The sequence below is a fragment of the Diaphorina citri genome, unplaced genomic scaffold (genome assembly GCF_000475195.1).
Source record: "Diaphorina citri unplaced genomic scaffold, Diaci psyllid genome assembly version 1.1 scaffold1666, whole genome shotgun sequence".
Taxonomy (NCBI): domain Eukaryota; kingdom Metazoa; phylum Arthropoda; class Insecta; order Hemiptera; family Psyllidae; genus Diaphorina; species Diaphorina citri.
The window spans coordinates 79,584-97,988 of record NW_007379092.1 but is presented as its reverse complement, the minus strand read 5'-3'; the positions used below and the strand labels follow the sequence as shown (position 1 = coordinate 97,988).

General features: G+C 35.8%; 1 protein-coding gene across 2 annotated transcripts; it reads left to right on the top strand.

The window, feature by feature from the left end:
- The first annotated feature begins 8,862 nt into the window (after positions 1-8,862).
- LOC103516794 lies at positions 8,863-15,806 on the top strand. 2 transcript variants are annotated; one of them, XM_026829093.1, is made up of 4 exons: positions 8,863-9,333; positions 13,333-13,457; positions 13,678-13,723; positions 13,861-15,806. In XM_026829093.1, exons 1-4 carry the CDS (start codon positions 9,100-9,102, stop codon positions 13,957-13,959), a joined length of 504 nt encoding a protein of 167 aa, XP_026684894.1. In that variant the 5' UTR covers positions 8,863-9,099; the 3' UTR covers positions 13,960-15,806. The 2 variants fall into 2 exon arrangements, with proteins under 2 accessions (XP_026684894.1, XP_008480002.1); XM_008481780.3 differs by lacking the exon at positions 13,678-13,723 and having other exon boundaries at positions 8,865-9,333; positions 13,815-15,806.
- Positions 15,807-18,405: the final 2,599 nt, after the last annotated feature.

The following is an 18,405-nucleotide window of genomic DNA, read 5'->3' as shown; positions in this document are numbered from 1 at the left end:
TTGTTATTATTATTTATTATCTTACCCCTATCAAACTAGGTACTTGTTCATATGTACGTCGGAAAGCCAGAAAACTCCCATAGACAAAGTATGCTACATACCAATGTCCTTGCTTATTTCTCTCTAACCTTTTTTTTCTGTCTCTCCCAAATCATAGATTTCATAGAAGAAAACTCTGAGTCACAGTCACATAGACGATACGGTGCCAACATGAATACTAACTGCGGTTGCCAAATTTTCAAATCTTGTCTGGAGTTATTTCTTCTGATAACGAGCACAAATTTAATTAAGCCAGACGTAACTCTGTCACAGACACAATCTTTAGGCTGTATTGTGATAGTGTCATGACCAATCAGATTGCTTAATCCGAAAGTCAAACTTAAACCGCGTTTAAACTTTGTGGTTAAGGGCCGAAATGTGCTTATCGTCTTTGCGTATGGACGCAGCCTCAACGATACCACACTCAAGTTCACGTTAATCCGAAAGTCAAACTTAAATCGCGTTTAAACTTTGTGGTTAAGGGCCGAAATGTGCTTATCGTCTTTGCGTATGGACGCAGCCTCAACGATACCACACTCAAGTTCACTATACTGATGACTGGTGTATCATCTTGGTTCTCGGAACTCATAAATTCCCTACGTGACAATACACTCTATTCACTAGGTCTAATGGTGCCCGGGTACTAACTGAGCATTATACCCGGGTCAAATCATTAGGCCCTACAGGGGGAATACCAGCCTCTCGTCTCGCGGCAAGGGAGCGGGGTTTTGTATGAATCACCAGCCGGCTACTTTCACAATTCACGCTTTCTTGACGTCACGAGATACACTATCAAATAGGCCCGAAGCATTGCACTCTATTACGTCATAGATAAGCGTATGCTCTGTCCGAGGAGGATTTAGAAAGTCTTCCCTTTGATAACCCGTTAATATTATCACACTTATCACAGATTAGATCTGAAACATCCTAAAAACACAGGGTAGGAAGGTGCCAACTTTAAATCCATATACTTTAATCCGAAAGTCAAACTTAAACCGCGTTTAAACTTACTTTGTGGTTAAGGGCCGAAATGTGCTTATCGTCTTTGCGTATGGACGCAGCCTCAACGATACCACACTCAAGTTCACTATACTGATTTGTTCATGATGTCTAGAAATTAAGAAATTACGCGGCAGAGAGTTTGCCTTGTCTCCCTCTTTACAGAGAACAAATTGCGCCTTGGATTTTTATGTAAATTAGCACCACAAAATAGTAAATTAGGGAGGTATTAGAATGATTGTCTTTTTATATTCCTCATCAACATAAATCCATGATAATTATATGTGATAGGTTCTACCTATAAAAAATAAGATAATAAAATTGGCTACTAATAAAATTAGTACGTGAACTTTGGTAACAATGACATCTCCACTAATTTACAATATTAAAGAATTTGAATAAGAAAAGCATATTGGCGGTAATTGGCGTTTTCCATTATTTTGTAATAGGGGCATCTGGCATCTCCACTATTTTACAATACGAGTAAGAGTGTGAATAAGAATATTGGCGTTATGGATTTGTTTCGTACAATGGGGAAGAGAAGAAGAAATAAGCCACATAAAAGCTGTTCAAATAAGCGTTCTTTTGCCTTAAAAAGTAGATGTCACCATTATAGTCTGTTTGGTTAAGCTGTATTTTACAATGTGATTTTTTAGACATTATTTCCAAAGAGGATTAATTTGGACTGGCAGCGGGTGTGGTGGCGCCATTATGTCTAAACTAGTCCAAAGAGAAATTTCGTATGATGACTCGAAAAAAGCACACTTACTTACATAAAACTTACTTACAACATAAATACAACTATAGTCTACAGACATAATACCTGTAGGTACACTGTACATTTAGTTATGTACAGTCCATTTATGTAAATGTACACTATGTATTGTTACTTATGTAGAGTCAATTTAACATTTCCATACATAAATTGATAAGCAACACTAAGACCTTTGTTATAGACAAACTGTCTGCCCTAAAGTACTTGGGACCAAATTAATCATATTCGCTGACTCGAAAAAAGGCACCATAATAAAACTTACTTACAACATAAATACAACTATAGTCTACAGACATAATACCTGTAGGTACACTGTACATTTATTTATTTATGTATGTACAGTCCATTTATGTAAATGTACAGTACAGTACACTATGTATTGTTACTTATGTAGGGTCAATTTAACATTTACATACATACATAAATTGATAAGCAACACTAAGACCTTTGTTATAGACAAACTGTCTGCCCTAAAGTACTTGGGACCAAATTAATCATATTCGTTATCAGGTGTTATACCTAGAGTGCCTTATGGAAAACACATTAAGGTCCGTTCCCACCTGTCGTGAGTTTCATCCGATTTTTCCCAAACGTCCTGTAGACAAAGCTGACAACTTAATTTAAATGAGAGTATTCCCACTCCCCACTATGCACGACACGATTTTTTCCCGAACGACAAATGGGAACGGGCCTTTAGTGGTATTATTATTCCTCAATTGACCTATTCTGCCACTGGCGTAAATCCCACCCTCGAAAAACCCGTGATGCAGGGGGTCCCCGGTATTTAGGGGTCCCTAAATAATATCTATCTATAATCTGGCATAACATAATTGAGGACCCCGCGTTCACTCGAAGAGATTCGCCAGGAAGGGAAGTGAAATGAAAAACACGCATTCACGTCGGGTTTGCATCACATCTGAGAATGAAAAACAAATCTAACGATGGGTATCTGACGGACAGTAAAAGCTCAACTTCACTACTTTACTTCAAACGATGAAAACCAACATGATTACAGTAATACCTTGAAATTACAACGTGATCAATGCGATTACCTACTTCAATTTACGTCAGTGTGGGAAGACCGAAGGCATGTACTTCCTTTTCTCGTAGACATTCCTGGAAAATGGGAAAAATAGGAAGGTATGTATGGCGCAAACTACAAAGGCACTTAAAATTGTTTGAAAACAAACATATTATTCTTTTTATTCGAAATTGCCTCTACTAACACGAACTTGATGTTTACGTATACGCACACACCTCATAACGTACGTCTCGCGGGCTTTACGTCCGTGTTGTATGGCGCAAACTACAAAGGCACTTAACATTGTTTGAAAACAAACATATTATTCTTTTTATTCGAAATTGCCTCTACTAACACGAACTTGCATGATGTTTACGTTTACGCACACACCTCATAACGTACGTCTCGCGGGCTTTACGTCCGTGTAGATTAATATGTGTACAACTTATTGTAAACATAACCTTATAAGTATGGCGCAAACTACAAAGGCACTTAACATTGTTTGAAAACAAACATATTATTCTTTTTGTTCGAAATTGCCTCTACTAACACGAACTTGATGTTTACGTATACGCACACACCTCATAACGTACGTCTCGCGGGCTTTACGTCCGTGTAGATTAATATGTGTACAACTTATTGTAAACATAACCTTATAACAAATTAATACGAGTAAACACGAGATGAGTCAGAGGTTGTTGATTGATTTTCAATTATCAATGAAATAGGTTCTAATCCGATAACAATTGTTTGATTAAAGTTAAATCGGTTTGTTTTACTTATCAAATATCCAAACACGGATGAAGTGGAAAATGTTGTCGCTACCCCAGGGAGCAAGCCTCCTGCCAAGTCCCACAGGCATTGTTATCATTATCACCTGTTGGTACATGAGGTTACTACAATAGAGCGGACAAACACCATTTGAGTCCGAACACATCTGACTTGCCAAACCCCGAAAAAATTGATAATTCTTGAAAGTTACTTTTGCATGCTATCTAACGCTATAACGCCCAGAATGTTGCTGGTTCGTGAATGTAGGTACTTCTTTCACACAATTTACTAGCGAGCTTTTGCAACCAGTTAGAGTCCCGTTAACGGTAAAGAAACCAAGCTAACTAGGCTGGCGATTTTCATCTTTGAAAACTTGAAAAGTTGTTATATTTCTTTAAGAAGAAAAGCGCTAGATTACTATTTTTGGTGGGCCGCCAGCTTTTCTATATAGGTAGGACCGTTGTTTCATAGGTTGAGCACCACTGTTTCGCTGTGTACGTGAGAGGTGGCAGGTAAACTTTTCAAAACCAGAAAAATCGGGGCACTTTTTGGTGACAGACTGATATTTATGATCTGTCATTAAAATCAAATGATTGCCACTATAGTAATGCTAACTATCTTATAATTGCCCATTGGATAGTGCAAGGAAATTAAACTGCGTAGTGCGTATTCTAGAACAGGGATTTCCAACTACCTGCCCGCGGGCCACATGTGGCCCGCCAGACAATTTTCGTGGCTCGCGAAGCTTTTAGGGTGGGTCCCACCGGGCTTCTTCCCAATTACAAATTACTTTTTCTTGTTTATCCAGATTTCCCATTTGGACGGGTCCCAATTAGACAGGTTCGACGTTGGATACTTATTAAACTTCATCACCGAGAAATTTAATATCAAGAGGAAAGATAAGCACTAAATTCTAGACTTTGAATATCTAAAGACATCAAGGTTACACGCATATTTCAATCCAGCATTCCACACATCAGAAACCCCGTTGCAGTTAAAAAAGAAATGGAATTTTATGAGTAACATCCCCTCGAGGGGCAAAGTTTGTTGAAGGCTACTTTCTTTTCAGATCTCTGATGCAATAAGTTGCTTCCATTACTGATAGACGCGCTCCATTAACTTACCGCTTTAGATAATGAAGGTGAATTAACTGGATGGATTCTCAAATGAGAGTACCGAGAAATCTAGACATAGATACCTACGTGATTCAGGTGGTGTAAATCCTGGCCAGTATTGCGTGTGCCATGCTACGAGTACTTGGATACATGTTAAGAGAGAGAGAGAGAGAAACTAAAAGTGAGCAGAATTATTAATATTTTTAGTGGATGTGCATTATTGCAATGCTAGAGAAGGTTGGAAAGCATAAAAACCCAACACTTTGTTAGTGGATGTGCTAAAATTACCGATGTAAAAAAAAAAAAGAATAACTGGATGAAAATTACTGATAAAATTGGTGCAATTCTGACAACAGATTTGAGCACCTACATTTATAATCAAATAATTTATTTTCATACTTATATTAGATAGAATTATTGATGTGTACATAATTAGAGGCTATTTTCTGATCATTTAGGTATGTTATGATTTTTGCTTCTTTCTGCAGGAGAAATCTCAGGCTGCCCCCCAAATACCTCCAAAGGACCGGCAATGTGTTCCCAATTATGTTATGATTTTTGCTTCTTTCTGCAGGAGAAATCTCAGGCTGCCCCCCAAATACCTCCAAAGGACCGGCAATGTGTTCCCAATTATAGTGGACTCCGAAAATGTATGGAGCACCCACACCCTCCCTTCGATAAAATCCTGGATATCTCCTGTGTATGTGGCCCGCGTACACATGGAAGTTGAAAATCCCTGATCTAGAAGATTCTAATAGGCGTGATAGTGATAACGCATCATTATCAATAGCCACTATAAGTCACGCACACACGCATAATTAATAGCACCTGTTACACGCATGCCTGATTAATAGGACTACCTGCCTGTCGTGCGTGCATGTCAGTCAATAATGGTCCTGTTGAACTTTATGAACCAGAAGCCTTGGCTGTGGAAGTTGTACGCATACTTCGGTTTGATCAGATCAGCTATACTCAACCCGCGGACCGCCAAGCTTTTCAAGTGTCCACAGATGAAAATCGATGAGAGATCATTTTGACTTTCCCATTGTAAACTTAACTAGCTTTATGTAATAATTTTTAGTTATCATTGCATTCATTTAAAATTTATAATATACCTAGTGTATGTAATAGAAAGTAAAATGTGAAGTTGTAAAACACATGCAGAGACACACGATGACAAACTAAGGTAGCATAAACCGAATTCAGTTCATCATAAATATTATAATATTTAGATAAATAAATAATTTATTATCATCATTATCACATACATAATTCTTAAATGTACGTAGATACTCCATTTTCCTTCATTCCTAATCATGCTTAAATAATTCATCAAACGTGACATTACTATAATATTGATTCATTCTTTTTATTTTAATATGACACTATCGGTATCATCTACGAGTGTTTAATCCAGGATCATGACTAATTCATTAGCAGGAGTCAATCAACTATCTCTGAATTGGAAAGCACGCGGTTAAGCATGTGGTCTTTATTATGAAATCACATCATCGAATCAGCATATTAAAATACTAAATAAATTATATAAAATCATACACGACTATTACAAATCAGAGATTCTTTTGAAGAAAACAGGGTTGTCGGGCCCAAACTGTCGCTGCGCCCTCCAATGCACCCTTAAAACAGTACTGAGTACTTGGATACATGTTAAATACTGAGACACAATTTGTGGACATGCTAAGTGGCAGACTCCCCAAAGACGGGGTTTTTCCTTAACCTCTTTCTGTTTCCTGAGGCTACCATTAACAAACTTTTGGGTGGATTCGTCAAGCGACATGTTAAATACTGAGACACAATTTGTGGACATGCTAAGTTGCAGACTCCCCAAAGACGGGGTTTTTCCTTAACCTCTTTCTGTTTCCTGAGGCTACCATTAACAAACTTTTGGGTGGATTCGTCAAGCAAGTGTTCGTCTGAGACTCCAAGATATCAAACGTGTTTGCAGAACTGAAAGCTGTCCAATGCTCTTCAACTTTTCTCCATGCTTACTGCAAACTGCAAGAGACTAAATTCACTGAATTTGAATATCCACATGATTATTCTTTCTTCGTTGCCAAGCAAAGTCTCAAGATTGAAAATTTGTCAATGCCAAGAAAGATTTGAAAATGTCTGGACAACAGAGGTTTTCATACTGTATCAAGTCATTCACCTCAGCAATGAATACGTATGTGCATATCGTAAAATCATAGAAGTACAGACTCGTACACCTAACCTAGAACATTCTTCACAATAGGTACCTACTTATATCCTATGTCAACTATTAAATTAGCATAAATGACTACTACACATTTTTTCTAGCAAATGTGACGTCTTGCAACGTTGAGGCAGGTCAGGGCTTAAAAAACATAATACCTGCACTAGGTAGTGTCTACTAAACTAACATCAACCATGTTTTCTGCACACTTTTAACGCAAGTAGGGCATCGAAAAGAAAGACATAAATAATTGTCTTGAAGAGTTTGGTTCGCCTATTCTAGTGTAAAGTTGCAAATCCTTTTCTCAATGTGTCCCTGGCCCTATAACACCATTGATATTCAAATGACCTGGATGTTGTTGTTGCAGAGACCTTGGTCAAGTTTTCCAACATGCGCTAGTTTTTGTTTTGATTATGGTGCCACTGTAATAAGACGAATTTTGAGTAGTGGTCCTATTAGAACAAACAAAATAAAATACTTTCAAGTTTCAGCGAAGAAGTCACTTTAATAAATCATATTCCAGGACAAAGGACGCAAGTAGGGCATCGAAAAGAAAGACATAATTACATAAATAAATAATTGTCTTGAAGAGTTTGGTTCGCCTATTCTAGTGTAAAGTTGCAAATCCTTTTCTCAATGTGTCCCTGGCCCTATAACACACAGAATCTTCTGAACATGGAGAAAATATTACGTCAGAAACTTGAATGAAGAATGCATGGTGTGCTGGAAATGAATTCTAGATCTAGAGTAATAGACATAACGGAAATTGAACTCCACGACACCGTAACTACCAGAACAGTCTCTAATGATCAGTATCAGTAATTTATCAATTCTCCTCTGCACTATTTCAAGGTCAAAGAAAAAGAGACTCACGTCATCTGCTGATGATTTCTGGTTCAGAACAACTTCTAAATGATCTGTAATAATTGTTCTTCGGAAGAAAACATGGCTATGAAATTAAGTCCATGATTTCTTGAACATGCAAGTCGTTTATGTTCATATAGCAGCTTCGTAAATTTGCTGGTAAATTCCAGAAATTCTTCTATACTATAGGAATGAGAGCTGAAATGTCGCTGCAGCGTTAGTATGTTAATTTATTTGTTCATTCCTGGGCAGAAGAGTATAAAGAATTAAAGATAAAGATACAAGTGTTGAATGGGCCTTTAAGTATGACTCGTAGGGACAATTGAATTCAAGAATACCTATAATAAATTCTGATGTGGAGTGAATGTCTCTGCAGCGTTAGTATGTTAATTTATTTGTTCATTCCTGGGCAGAAGAGTATAAAGACAAAGATACAAGTGTTGAATGGGCCTTTAAGTATGACTCGTAGGGACAATTGAATTCAAGAATACCTATAATAAATTCTGATGTGGAGTGAACGTCCTGTAGACAAAGCTGACAACTTAATTTAAATGAGGGTATTCCCACTCCCCACTATGCACGACACGATTTTTTCCCGAACGACAAATGGGAACGGGCCTTTAGTGGTATTATTATTCCTCAATTGATGTGGAGTCCAGATAGAGACAGAGAGACAAGTAAGTTTTATTCAGAATCCTTTGAAAATATTATTGGAAAGCACAATACCTCGTATGAATAATAGATGATTCTTGGGAAGGAGTGGTAAGAACACCAAGAAGACAGATAAAAGAGCAACTCGTCTTTTTCAATATCGATGATTAAAAGAGATCATAAGGAAAATAATATAGGAATTCCCACCGCTTGCAGCCACTGAACATATCCTTTGTATTGTGTTGACAAAACAAACAATAAAACAACCAACAAAAAGGCCGCAAAATTACCCAGAACTTGGTTCAACTGAAGATATTAACAATGGCAAGTGTTTAATACAATTATTATATAGCTAATATTGTTTAACCCCCCCACCACGTAACGTCTTACTAAATATATAATGGAGTCATACCGGTGCAGGCTTCATATTCAGAACAACGCTATTACCTATCTTACGTACGACCATTCATTCATCAAGTTTCGTTCCGACAACTTTATCTTCAAATTCGTAATAAAATCGAACGTTTTTTTTACCACGTGTTTAAAAATCTTTTTCGATTAAATTTTTAAAAGCTCTTTTGAAGTTTTTACGAGGGTTTATTTTATTTGTTAGATTATTACTTGACCAAGTTTTGAACTGTTGAGCAAAATGTGCAGTAGTGAGTGTGATCGTGTGTCGAATTTACTAGTGGATCAGGGGGAAAGCGACTTCGAGTGTCCTTCCATTAACAAATCTTCCACCATGTTCCACCACAGCCGAAGTAGTAACTCCACCAGAAGGACAGCCCACCCACACACACTTCTATTCTCTCTGTATATGTCACTACTTTGTGTTGTATTGTTCCTCACTTGTACCGTACAAAGTGCCACCATTGTCAAAAGGGTAAGTCATCTTTCGATTTCCTTCATTTCATAAATTCTTAATTATTGTTTGTTTTTTACCTTTCTTAATATTTCTTAATAGTACCTACTACATATCAATTATGTCTAAAATCCATTTGAAGCAAGTTTTCCAAATTAAATAGAATATAGGTAATAAGATCATGCATGAGATATATCTTTTTCAATCTTATCTAAAGTAAATAACTATTGCATCATGCATCATTTTTTTCTTTTGAGGAAAAATAGCCTTCAATCTCAATCATACTCTTTACATCAGATTCATACATTTTATTACGTAGAACAATATTGAATTTGTCACATAAGTCCGTAGTGGTGTCCACATACAATGCAGCACGCTTTAAGCATGGGACTTGAACGTGATACAATACAATACATATTAAACTAGGTACCTACAAATAAAATTAACGATCTTGCATATATATATTTTGTCTACATTACTAATTCAACTCTTATGATCAACACGTATCAACCACCTGATGAATTTTGTAGATAGAACAGTCTGTCAGTAGCTTTGATTGACATTTTCAAGGGAAAATTAAAATTATAGGATCAGCTATTCAAATGCTTTGATCAAGATCTCGTATGGAGTTTCTTATACATGTTGCAAATTTGATAGTTGGTGCATCATACTGGAAAAACTGCAAAAAATAACATAATTCTTATTCTTCTTCTTCCTCTTTTTTCTTGTTGTAAATTCGTTAGGCCACGTGTAGTTTACGTATCTTTGACAATATCAACTGAGATTCCTACTTTCATTAGGAGGCCATACCAGTATTCATTTTTTGCCGGCATAACTAACAGACTATCTATCATAACAAGTCTCTATTTCATTTTCTTCAGCTTTCGTAGGGTTTCTTTTTACGTCATTTCATTGGCGTATTCAATATGTCTTATCATAATTATTTTCTGATGCAGAAGACGGATAGGTGCACTCTTTCGCTGAAATGGAAGCATTCATTTCAATAACGATATCAGTATTTTTTGACGGTACTCAGATATTTATTTGACATAATAAGCATCCCTTGAAAATGCATCTACATGGCTTTGTGCTAGAACATGCTAAATAGAAAGCAAGTAAATTCGTAATATATTTGACAAAAGATATATGTATATTATTTGACATAATAAGCATCCCTTGAAAATGCATCTACATGGCTTTGTGCAAGAACATGCTAAATAGAAAGCAAGTAAATTCGTTTTTACCCTGACTTTCTTTAAGAATACTTCAAGACTTAAATTTTCTTGTATTACGTACATTATTAACGGTAGATTGATCAATAATGTCGAATCAGTCGCTTAGAAAATTGTTTCTGGCGCCAGGAAAATCAGACGCCGAAAAAGTCTTGGATATTTATTAGAAAGTTCTTCATTGGGCTAAGTGGTAAAGGAAATGATGATTGGTGTTCGATTCGACTTGTTGCTATCTGAAAGAGCCATTTTCAAGGATAACGCAAGGGATAAAATGTAGCTTCTTCATTGGTTTTCCTCTTGGCGAAAAATAGTCAATCAAACATTCAGAAGGTATTTTGATACCAGTTTTGATCCGCGTTCATTCAACTACACCTTGGCCACACTGTTTTACTATGAGGCAATGTTACATCATCATTTTACTCAGCACTCATTCATTTTGTCAGCTCTATCACTAAACTTGGCTCGTGGGACCTGGGTCACACACACAGCGTACGATCAGCCTTGTATTCAATGTGGTGATCTCATTCATAGTGCTTGTTGCATCAGACGATCAATTCCCGCCTTCCTACTTCTAGTGAATCTGTAAATCTAAGGTAAGCGAGAGATATTATGACCATATAAGATGTAGATGATATGCCTTTTCCTTGCTTTATGGGTTTATGGTCTACCATTTCGAATGTTCCGATACATCGAATTTTTTGATAACATTCTTCTTGCGTGACGTAATATTTACGTTTTTTCCTGTCTTCTTTTTTCACCAAGTTCTTGATAAGACTTTTTATCCAAGGTGAAACTAGGCCATTCGAGAATCCCATTCTAAAGCCGCTTATTCCAAGAAAAACTTAAAGTTGCATCAGATCATCACCCGCATCTTCATATCGAAGTATATTTGAGTCGACCTTTTCCTTGTTTGAATCGTACTTACATTTGAATCGACATTAGAGACCGGCACCTCATGTGGATCTGGTAAACACCTCGTTTTGCAATTCTAGAGAAGAAGACAGGCAATGAACACATGTCATATCCCATATCCTTTCTCAAATTGTCTAATAAATATCTGCAAAGAAGAGTTATTTTAACAGAGAGTAAAAACTTCTTCGGCAAAGACCTTGATTGTTGAATGACTTGAATGGTTCATCTCACAACAGGAGATATCTCACCAGGTAAACTTCCTGCTTTCCCTTCAACGTCCTTAGTATGATCTTGAAAATCTTCTTGGTCCTTGAACTTATGTCATGTCGCGAAAACATATTTCTAATTCATTCAGGACTGGTTTTGTGAATTACGTTCAAAACAACTTTTCGAATTGATATTCAAATGACCTGGTTGTTGTTTCAGTTGCAGAGACCTTGGTCAAGTTTTTCAACATGTGCTAGTTTTTGTTTTGATTATGGTGCCACTGTAATAAGACGAATTTTGAGTAGTGGTCCTATTAGAACAAACAAAATAAAATACTTTCTCAATCATTCTCTCTTGTCTCTGAATCATCGAATCATTACTCTATTCGTGTGATTATATTACTTCCGAAAGTTTTGTACAATTATTCAATTACATAAACTTCGTATGGCGTTTTAAGACCAATAAACGTATCTTATCTAGTCTTATACTCTGTAAAGGCTTTCTTTCTTGTCTTATACTCTTCAAATGCGTCAGAGGTAATCCAATCATTCTCTCTTGTCTCTGAATCATCGAATCATTACTCTATTCATGTGATTATATTACTTCCGAAAGTTTTGTACAATTATTCAATTACATAAACTTCGTATGGCGTTATAAGACCAATAAACGTATCTTATCTAGTCTTATACTCTGTAAAGGCTTTCTTTCTTGTCTTATACTCTTCAAATGCGTCAGAGGTAATCCTCCACCTACGCTAAAGTACTAGGCAAGTGATCTACTCCTAAACTTTGTTCTTTTCTTCAAAAGATTGATACAAAATAGAAACCCTTCTTACCTAGGTACCCTCAAAATTTAGAAAAATGCTAAATCGAACCATATCCGGTTGATTCTGGTATGTAGTCATTGAAATCGTCTGATAGTGCAAGCTTTTTCTTATCAGTATTTTAGGATCTGAAACATGTTATACGGCATTTAATTCATATAGGGCTTATCATTTTTTTACACATACATATTGATCACCGGAAGTATCACGGGTTATTACGCCTTAATATTAATATTTTAATCATCCATTATATTATAACACCTCGAAAACTTGGGGGATCAAAAACGAAGGTGCAATATACAGGGTGTTCCAGAATTTAAATAGGTTTTTCTCGGAACCAGCTTGAATTGGGAAGAAACGCAAAAACACGTAACTCTTTGAATTTAGTCGCAGTCATTTCTGTGACATTGGTATTTTGTAGGGTGGTCCACAAGTTTATAAAACAGGTGTCCAGTTTTCGACACCTGTTTAAACAAACCTCTAATGGCTCAATACATATTCCTTTTTCCTTATGCTATTTGGCGAGCATCCCGTAATAGCAGGTATTATGCTTTTGGGGGTTTAATTTGATGAGAGCTGTAAATAATAAAATGACCAATACTGCACAAAGCGTCTGCGAGGTCTCGTCTGAAAATGGGTCTGGAAATGTTATCCTTCACTCATTCATAGGAAAACGTTTACATTTTTTTACACAAGCCTACAGCGTAAGCAAATATTTTTTCGTCGTCTTTTAGTGAAAACCTGCTTTCACGGCTCTCACTTCTGTCTCGTGAGTCAATTACCAAGGAATGAAATTACTGAACCTGAACCACCTGACTTATGATTTTACCATTTTCTGTGTTACAGAGGGCGATATCTGCAGAAAATACGTCACAGCAAACAGATACCAAGTACTGTCACAGCATTACGCCATGTGGATGGGCCGTATACACGCCAGTCAGTAGGAGGGTCACATACTACATGAAGAATGTGTAAGTATCTAGCCTAAAGTATTTATTCTTTCAATCAATTAATGTTATAAAACTTTGGAACTTCTTAGAAAATGTATAAAGTCAGTAAAAACATTGAAACCAAATCTGTCTGACAAGTCCCGGAAAAAGTATCAGAAAAAATTTGATGCTTGGATGATTTTCTCACATGGGTTTGAAAGATGTACGAAATATTCATGTTTGTATTATTTCTCTTTTTCAGATGTGAATGTCCGACAGGAAAAGAATGCTTAAAATCCGATGATGATCTATCAGCAAAATTTGATGCTTGGATGATTTTCTCACATGGGTTTGAAAGATGTATGAAATATTCATGTTTGTATTATTTCTCTTTTTCAGATGTGAATGTCCGACAGGAAAAGAATGCTTAAAATCCGATGATGATCTATCAGTGAGTGCCTACGTATACCGATGCAAAGACATTCCCAGTAATCGAAACCCATCCAATTCAAATTATGATAATGATAGTTCAACGAAAGATTGATCGGCAAAGGAGATGGTAGATTTCCCCTAGCTATCTCCAGTGGCATTGAACTTTGTTGCACAATGATCAGTTGGAAATCTATTGAAAGATGAGAAGATAACTTTGAAAGAAGTTTATTGTATGTTAAGATTTTTCCTATGAAAACTAAGTTATGTAATGTACATGTGTCTAATGTACGAGTACTTATTATAATAGGTGAGAATGAGTTGAATTTTATAAGTAAAGATTCCTATAGTTGTAATTTTAAAGACGGTGTCAACACATCATAGTTATTAGTTTTCAATTTTTTTACACATAATTTCGTTTCTGTTTTCTATTTTTTGAAACAAAATTAAGTTTATTTATTTGTACAGTTTTTATGTAGGTACTACTTAGATTTAAGGTTGTCAGCTCTTCATGATTTTACACAGCGAAACTCGTTTTTTGTTGTGTCAATATTAAGAAGAAAAGATTTTACTGAAATCGTTCGATTCAAATTTTGAGCAATTCTAAATTTGTCTTGAACATTTTAGTTAAACAAAGTTAATATTCTTTGAAAGATTTTTTTATTATTATATTTGTTATTTGTATACGAAACATTTTTTCATCCAAACCCATACCTTTACCATTCATTTCCCATTTTATTGAAATATGAAAATGAGATCCCTTATACAAGTTGACAAACTTTTCAAGTCCATTTTGTTATATTTGATCCACAGTCCGTGTGATCAGGACTTAGGGTGATTAAATAGGATTGCTTACCTTGTTTACGAAGCTAATTTATTATTAATTTTATTTATTTATTATTCTAATTTTCAAATGAGAAATTTCCAATTAAATAAGGAATCCAAAATTCCACCCTAGGTCAACTCCATACTGAATAGGTACGTAATTCTGCTAGATTTTTAGTTGTAGAAAGTTAGATCGCTAGATACATACATAGATGAATTTTTGTTTACAGTTATCACCACAATTTTAAATACAAAAATTTGATTAGTTTCACAGTAGATTCAATTTTCAAAGGTTCAAAGATTATTCTCGGTTTTCCAGTTTTAACCTTTACATTAACACTGGACTTAAACCGAGAATCATCTTTGGAGACCTATTTATTATGATTGCATACTTACATTACTTGTTATATATTTATTAATTGTCACTTATTGTTTTGGATCTCTTTCTTATTTTTACGCAACAGTCTTAGTTTTTTTTGCCTATAGTTAAGCCAGTGTTCTTGCGTTTATTTTCGTGACAGTTTAATTCCAAATTCTTAAATATTTCATTAGATGGGCATTACCTATCTGTGCATGTGCATCTCTGTTAATACTGAACACCAGTTTTATTCATTTTCATTTGGAAAAGGCTGAAATTAAATTTGTTTGATTTTTTTTAAGGAATTCGGTTTCACCTTTAATTTTGCTCAAACAATCATCGAATTAAACCAAAAATCACCCTGAATACATTGAAATGTAGCATAGTGGGTACTTAGCTTATGTATTATTTAAAATGGCATTTTTCTGATATCTTCTCTACAATCATGAAAATGTCAGCACAAACAACAAAAAGGACCATCCCTTTTCTGTACCTAAATCTAACAGAATTTATCAAATCCTTTTTTCTGTATGTAAATCTAACAGAATTCATCATGATCAAAGATAAACCTTAATCAGGGTGTAGAATCTAGATGATATCGCCGATTATAGTGGTTATATTGTTACTATTGCACTTTTTTCTTATTTTATTTTGTTATTTATTTATGTCTACTTAATTTTTTATCTATGAGTTCACATTACATAATTATATGTACCTATGCCCACAGAAAATAAAATCAATCAAATTTACAATCAAATGATCCTTCTGACAGACAGAAACCTTGTGTTATTTATTTGCATATTTGCTGTTAAGTCATTCTTCTTGGTAAAATTTAGTTGTCCTGTAGGAAAAGTCTTCAGAGAATCTAAAAAGCTTTGAAAGAGTCGAATGCTGTAACAAGCAGGTTCTTCAATTCAATGAGAATTCAAGGCATGATTGATAGTGTTATCACTATCTATCGAAACTCTGTTTTCAACAACACCTATTTTGTTTATTTTTTGTTTGTTACATTTTCTATTTTTTAACCCCCTAGGTACATTTTAATAATAATAATAAAAAAAATGTAAAAAATATAATTTAATAATAAAAACAAAATGATCGAAATAAAAATAAACACCCTGAACTCTTCGGTGTTATATCACTTTTTCACTCTACATAGAAATCAGCAAATTACACATTTATTTTCGTGTGCAATACCTACTTTTGTCTATTTATAATAGATAAAGTAGAAAGCTAGACATTGTGCCCATTGTGGTTACAAAGCTCGTCTGAAATCTAGAGCTTTTCAAAAAGTCGCGTGGTGTAGTCAAAGGTATCCCGGTATGTGCATACCAGAACAATGATGTTGGTATAGTTGGTTCATCCAAAAGAAATCATCTACTTTGTAGAGAGCTAATTAGATGGACCATCTTATCGCCAGGACCAAAATTAGAGTTTAAACTTAGTTTAACTCTTGGATTGAGTAAATCTGGTTTATTTTAATTTTTTTTAGCCAATCACATTGCTTAATCCAAGAATTAAACCGAGTTTAAACTGATTGTGGTACTGACCATTAGAAAGCTTAATATACAGCGACATGTTAAGTTTGCTGTTTGAAAATTTACAAACGTGCAAGAGAGAGGAACAATCAAGAAAATTTATTGACAGACTGCCCAAAGTTTGGGTTACCAAACGAGACAGCATACTTCTCAGACAAAATTGTTACAGTTTAAATGATATTGAATGATAGCAAGAAATCCGAAGAGGAAATCAACAAAATGATCGGAGAGTTTGAATGGAAAAGATGAAAGGAGCCGACAAAGTCCTTGGTCAATGGTCAAATTCAAATTACACCACATGTTACTCATGGATTACAAAATCACTATCAGTGAACTGTTAGTAGTGGAAAATATGTAAACTACGTTCAACTTTAAATTCTGAAATGATTTCCTACAAGGGGGTCCCCCTTTTGTGATAAGTAGTACATTGTAGTAACCTTGTAAGTAGGTACCAATACATTGGTGTATTAACTCTTCCAGAGGATATCTAAGGCCAGCCATCACTATCAGGTAGATCTGATAGGTAGGTACGGCTAAAAAGGTCCGCCTATCAGGTCTACCTGATACCTGATGAGCACACACACTATTAGGTAGACCTGACAGACGGACCTGATCAGTTGTACCTGTCAGGTCTACCTGATAGTGAGTAGCTGGCCCAACAACACCAGTCACAAATTGAACCCCCAAAAGCATAATACCTGCTATTACGGGATGCTCGCCAAATAGCATAAGGAAAAAGGAATATGTATTGAGCCATTAAAGAGGTTTGTTTAAGCAGGTGTCGAAAACTGGACACCTGTTTTATAAACTTGTGGACCACCCTATAAAATACCAATGCCACAGAAATGACTGCAACTAAATTCAAAGACTTACTTTATCATGGACACTCGTTGCTATCTTGAAAGCCCAGAAGAGGTTAGGTAGTAGAACAGCCGCGGTAGACAGTAATAGTAAAAATATGCTAGTGCATGTAAGAAATGAAAATTGTGCAACAGGTATATGATCAGGTCCAAAAATTCTAAAATCGTCCAAGAGATGAGTGTTTCACCGCCGTTTTTAATTCGTAGCAATGAAACAACTGCTACATTAGACGCATGAGGTCTATGTCGTAGCATGTCCATCCCATAGTATTTCCTTCATCAGATGGGCGATAAGAGACACAATACTTCCCACTTAGGAGCTGGGGCAACACGAGAACATCAGAAAGTAACCCGTTGAAATATTTGCAATCGAAATACGAGTGCAAATGTAGATGGTGGGATTCGAAACCGGGACCTTCTGCATGGCAAGTAAGCGCGTTACCACTGGGCTGAACGTGCCCTGTAAGTTGTAAGTTTACCTCTCTTGGGATGTCTCTATTGCGACTTGACTCTTGTAATCTCACGGAGGGCTATACTACTATCACGTGATGTAACGTGCTAGTAGTGTTTCTACCTTAAATCGCCCAAGTTCACTTCCCTTACATAAGTTGTACCTACTCGCGTAAGAAAACCCCAACACATTACTTACAAAAGAGTTGGCTCTCAACTGCAAGAGAAAAAAAGAAGACTTTTTTTGCTGTTTTTCCGACGGGTTTTCGGACATAGCGGGAGTTTGGTTAGGTTTATATGAGCCAGTTATCAGATTCAGCACATCGTTTTACATATACACATCTCAGGCAATATACAGGGTGTTCATAACATTAAAAAAATAAAGCGTAAAGCTGTGGTCAAAGAATCATAAAAACGCGATTTTTGAACCAACCCAGAAAAACAGTTATCATATTCACACCTCGAAACCCCCCGAATGATTGAAAGTTGGATTGCAACTCGCAGGTTGTTTGATTTTGTAGACCAGTGTA

Coding starts and splice junctions, on each gene's coding strand:
- LOC103516794 (XM_026829093.1), top strand. CDS start 9,100: ATGTGCAGTAGTGAGTGTGATCGTGTGTCGAATTTACTAGTGGATCAG. Junction 9,334..13,332: donor GTGCCACCATTGTCAAAAGG/GTAAGTCATCTT, acceptor TCTGTGTTACAG/AGGGCGATATCTGCAGAAAA. Junction 13,458..13,677: donor ACATACTACATGAAGAATGT/GTAAGTATCTAG, acceptor TCTCTTTTTCAG/ATGTGAATGTCCGACAGGAA.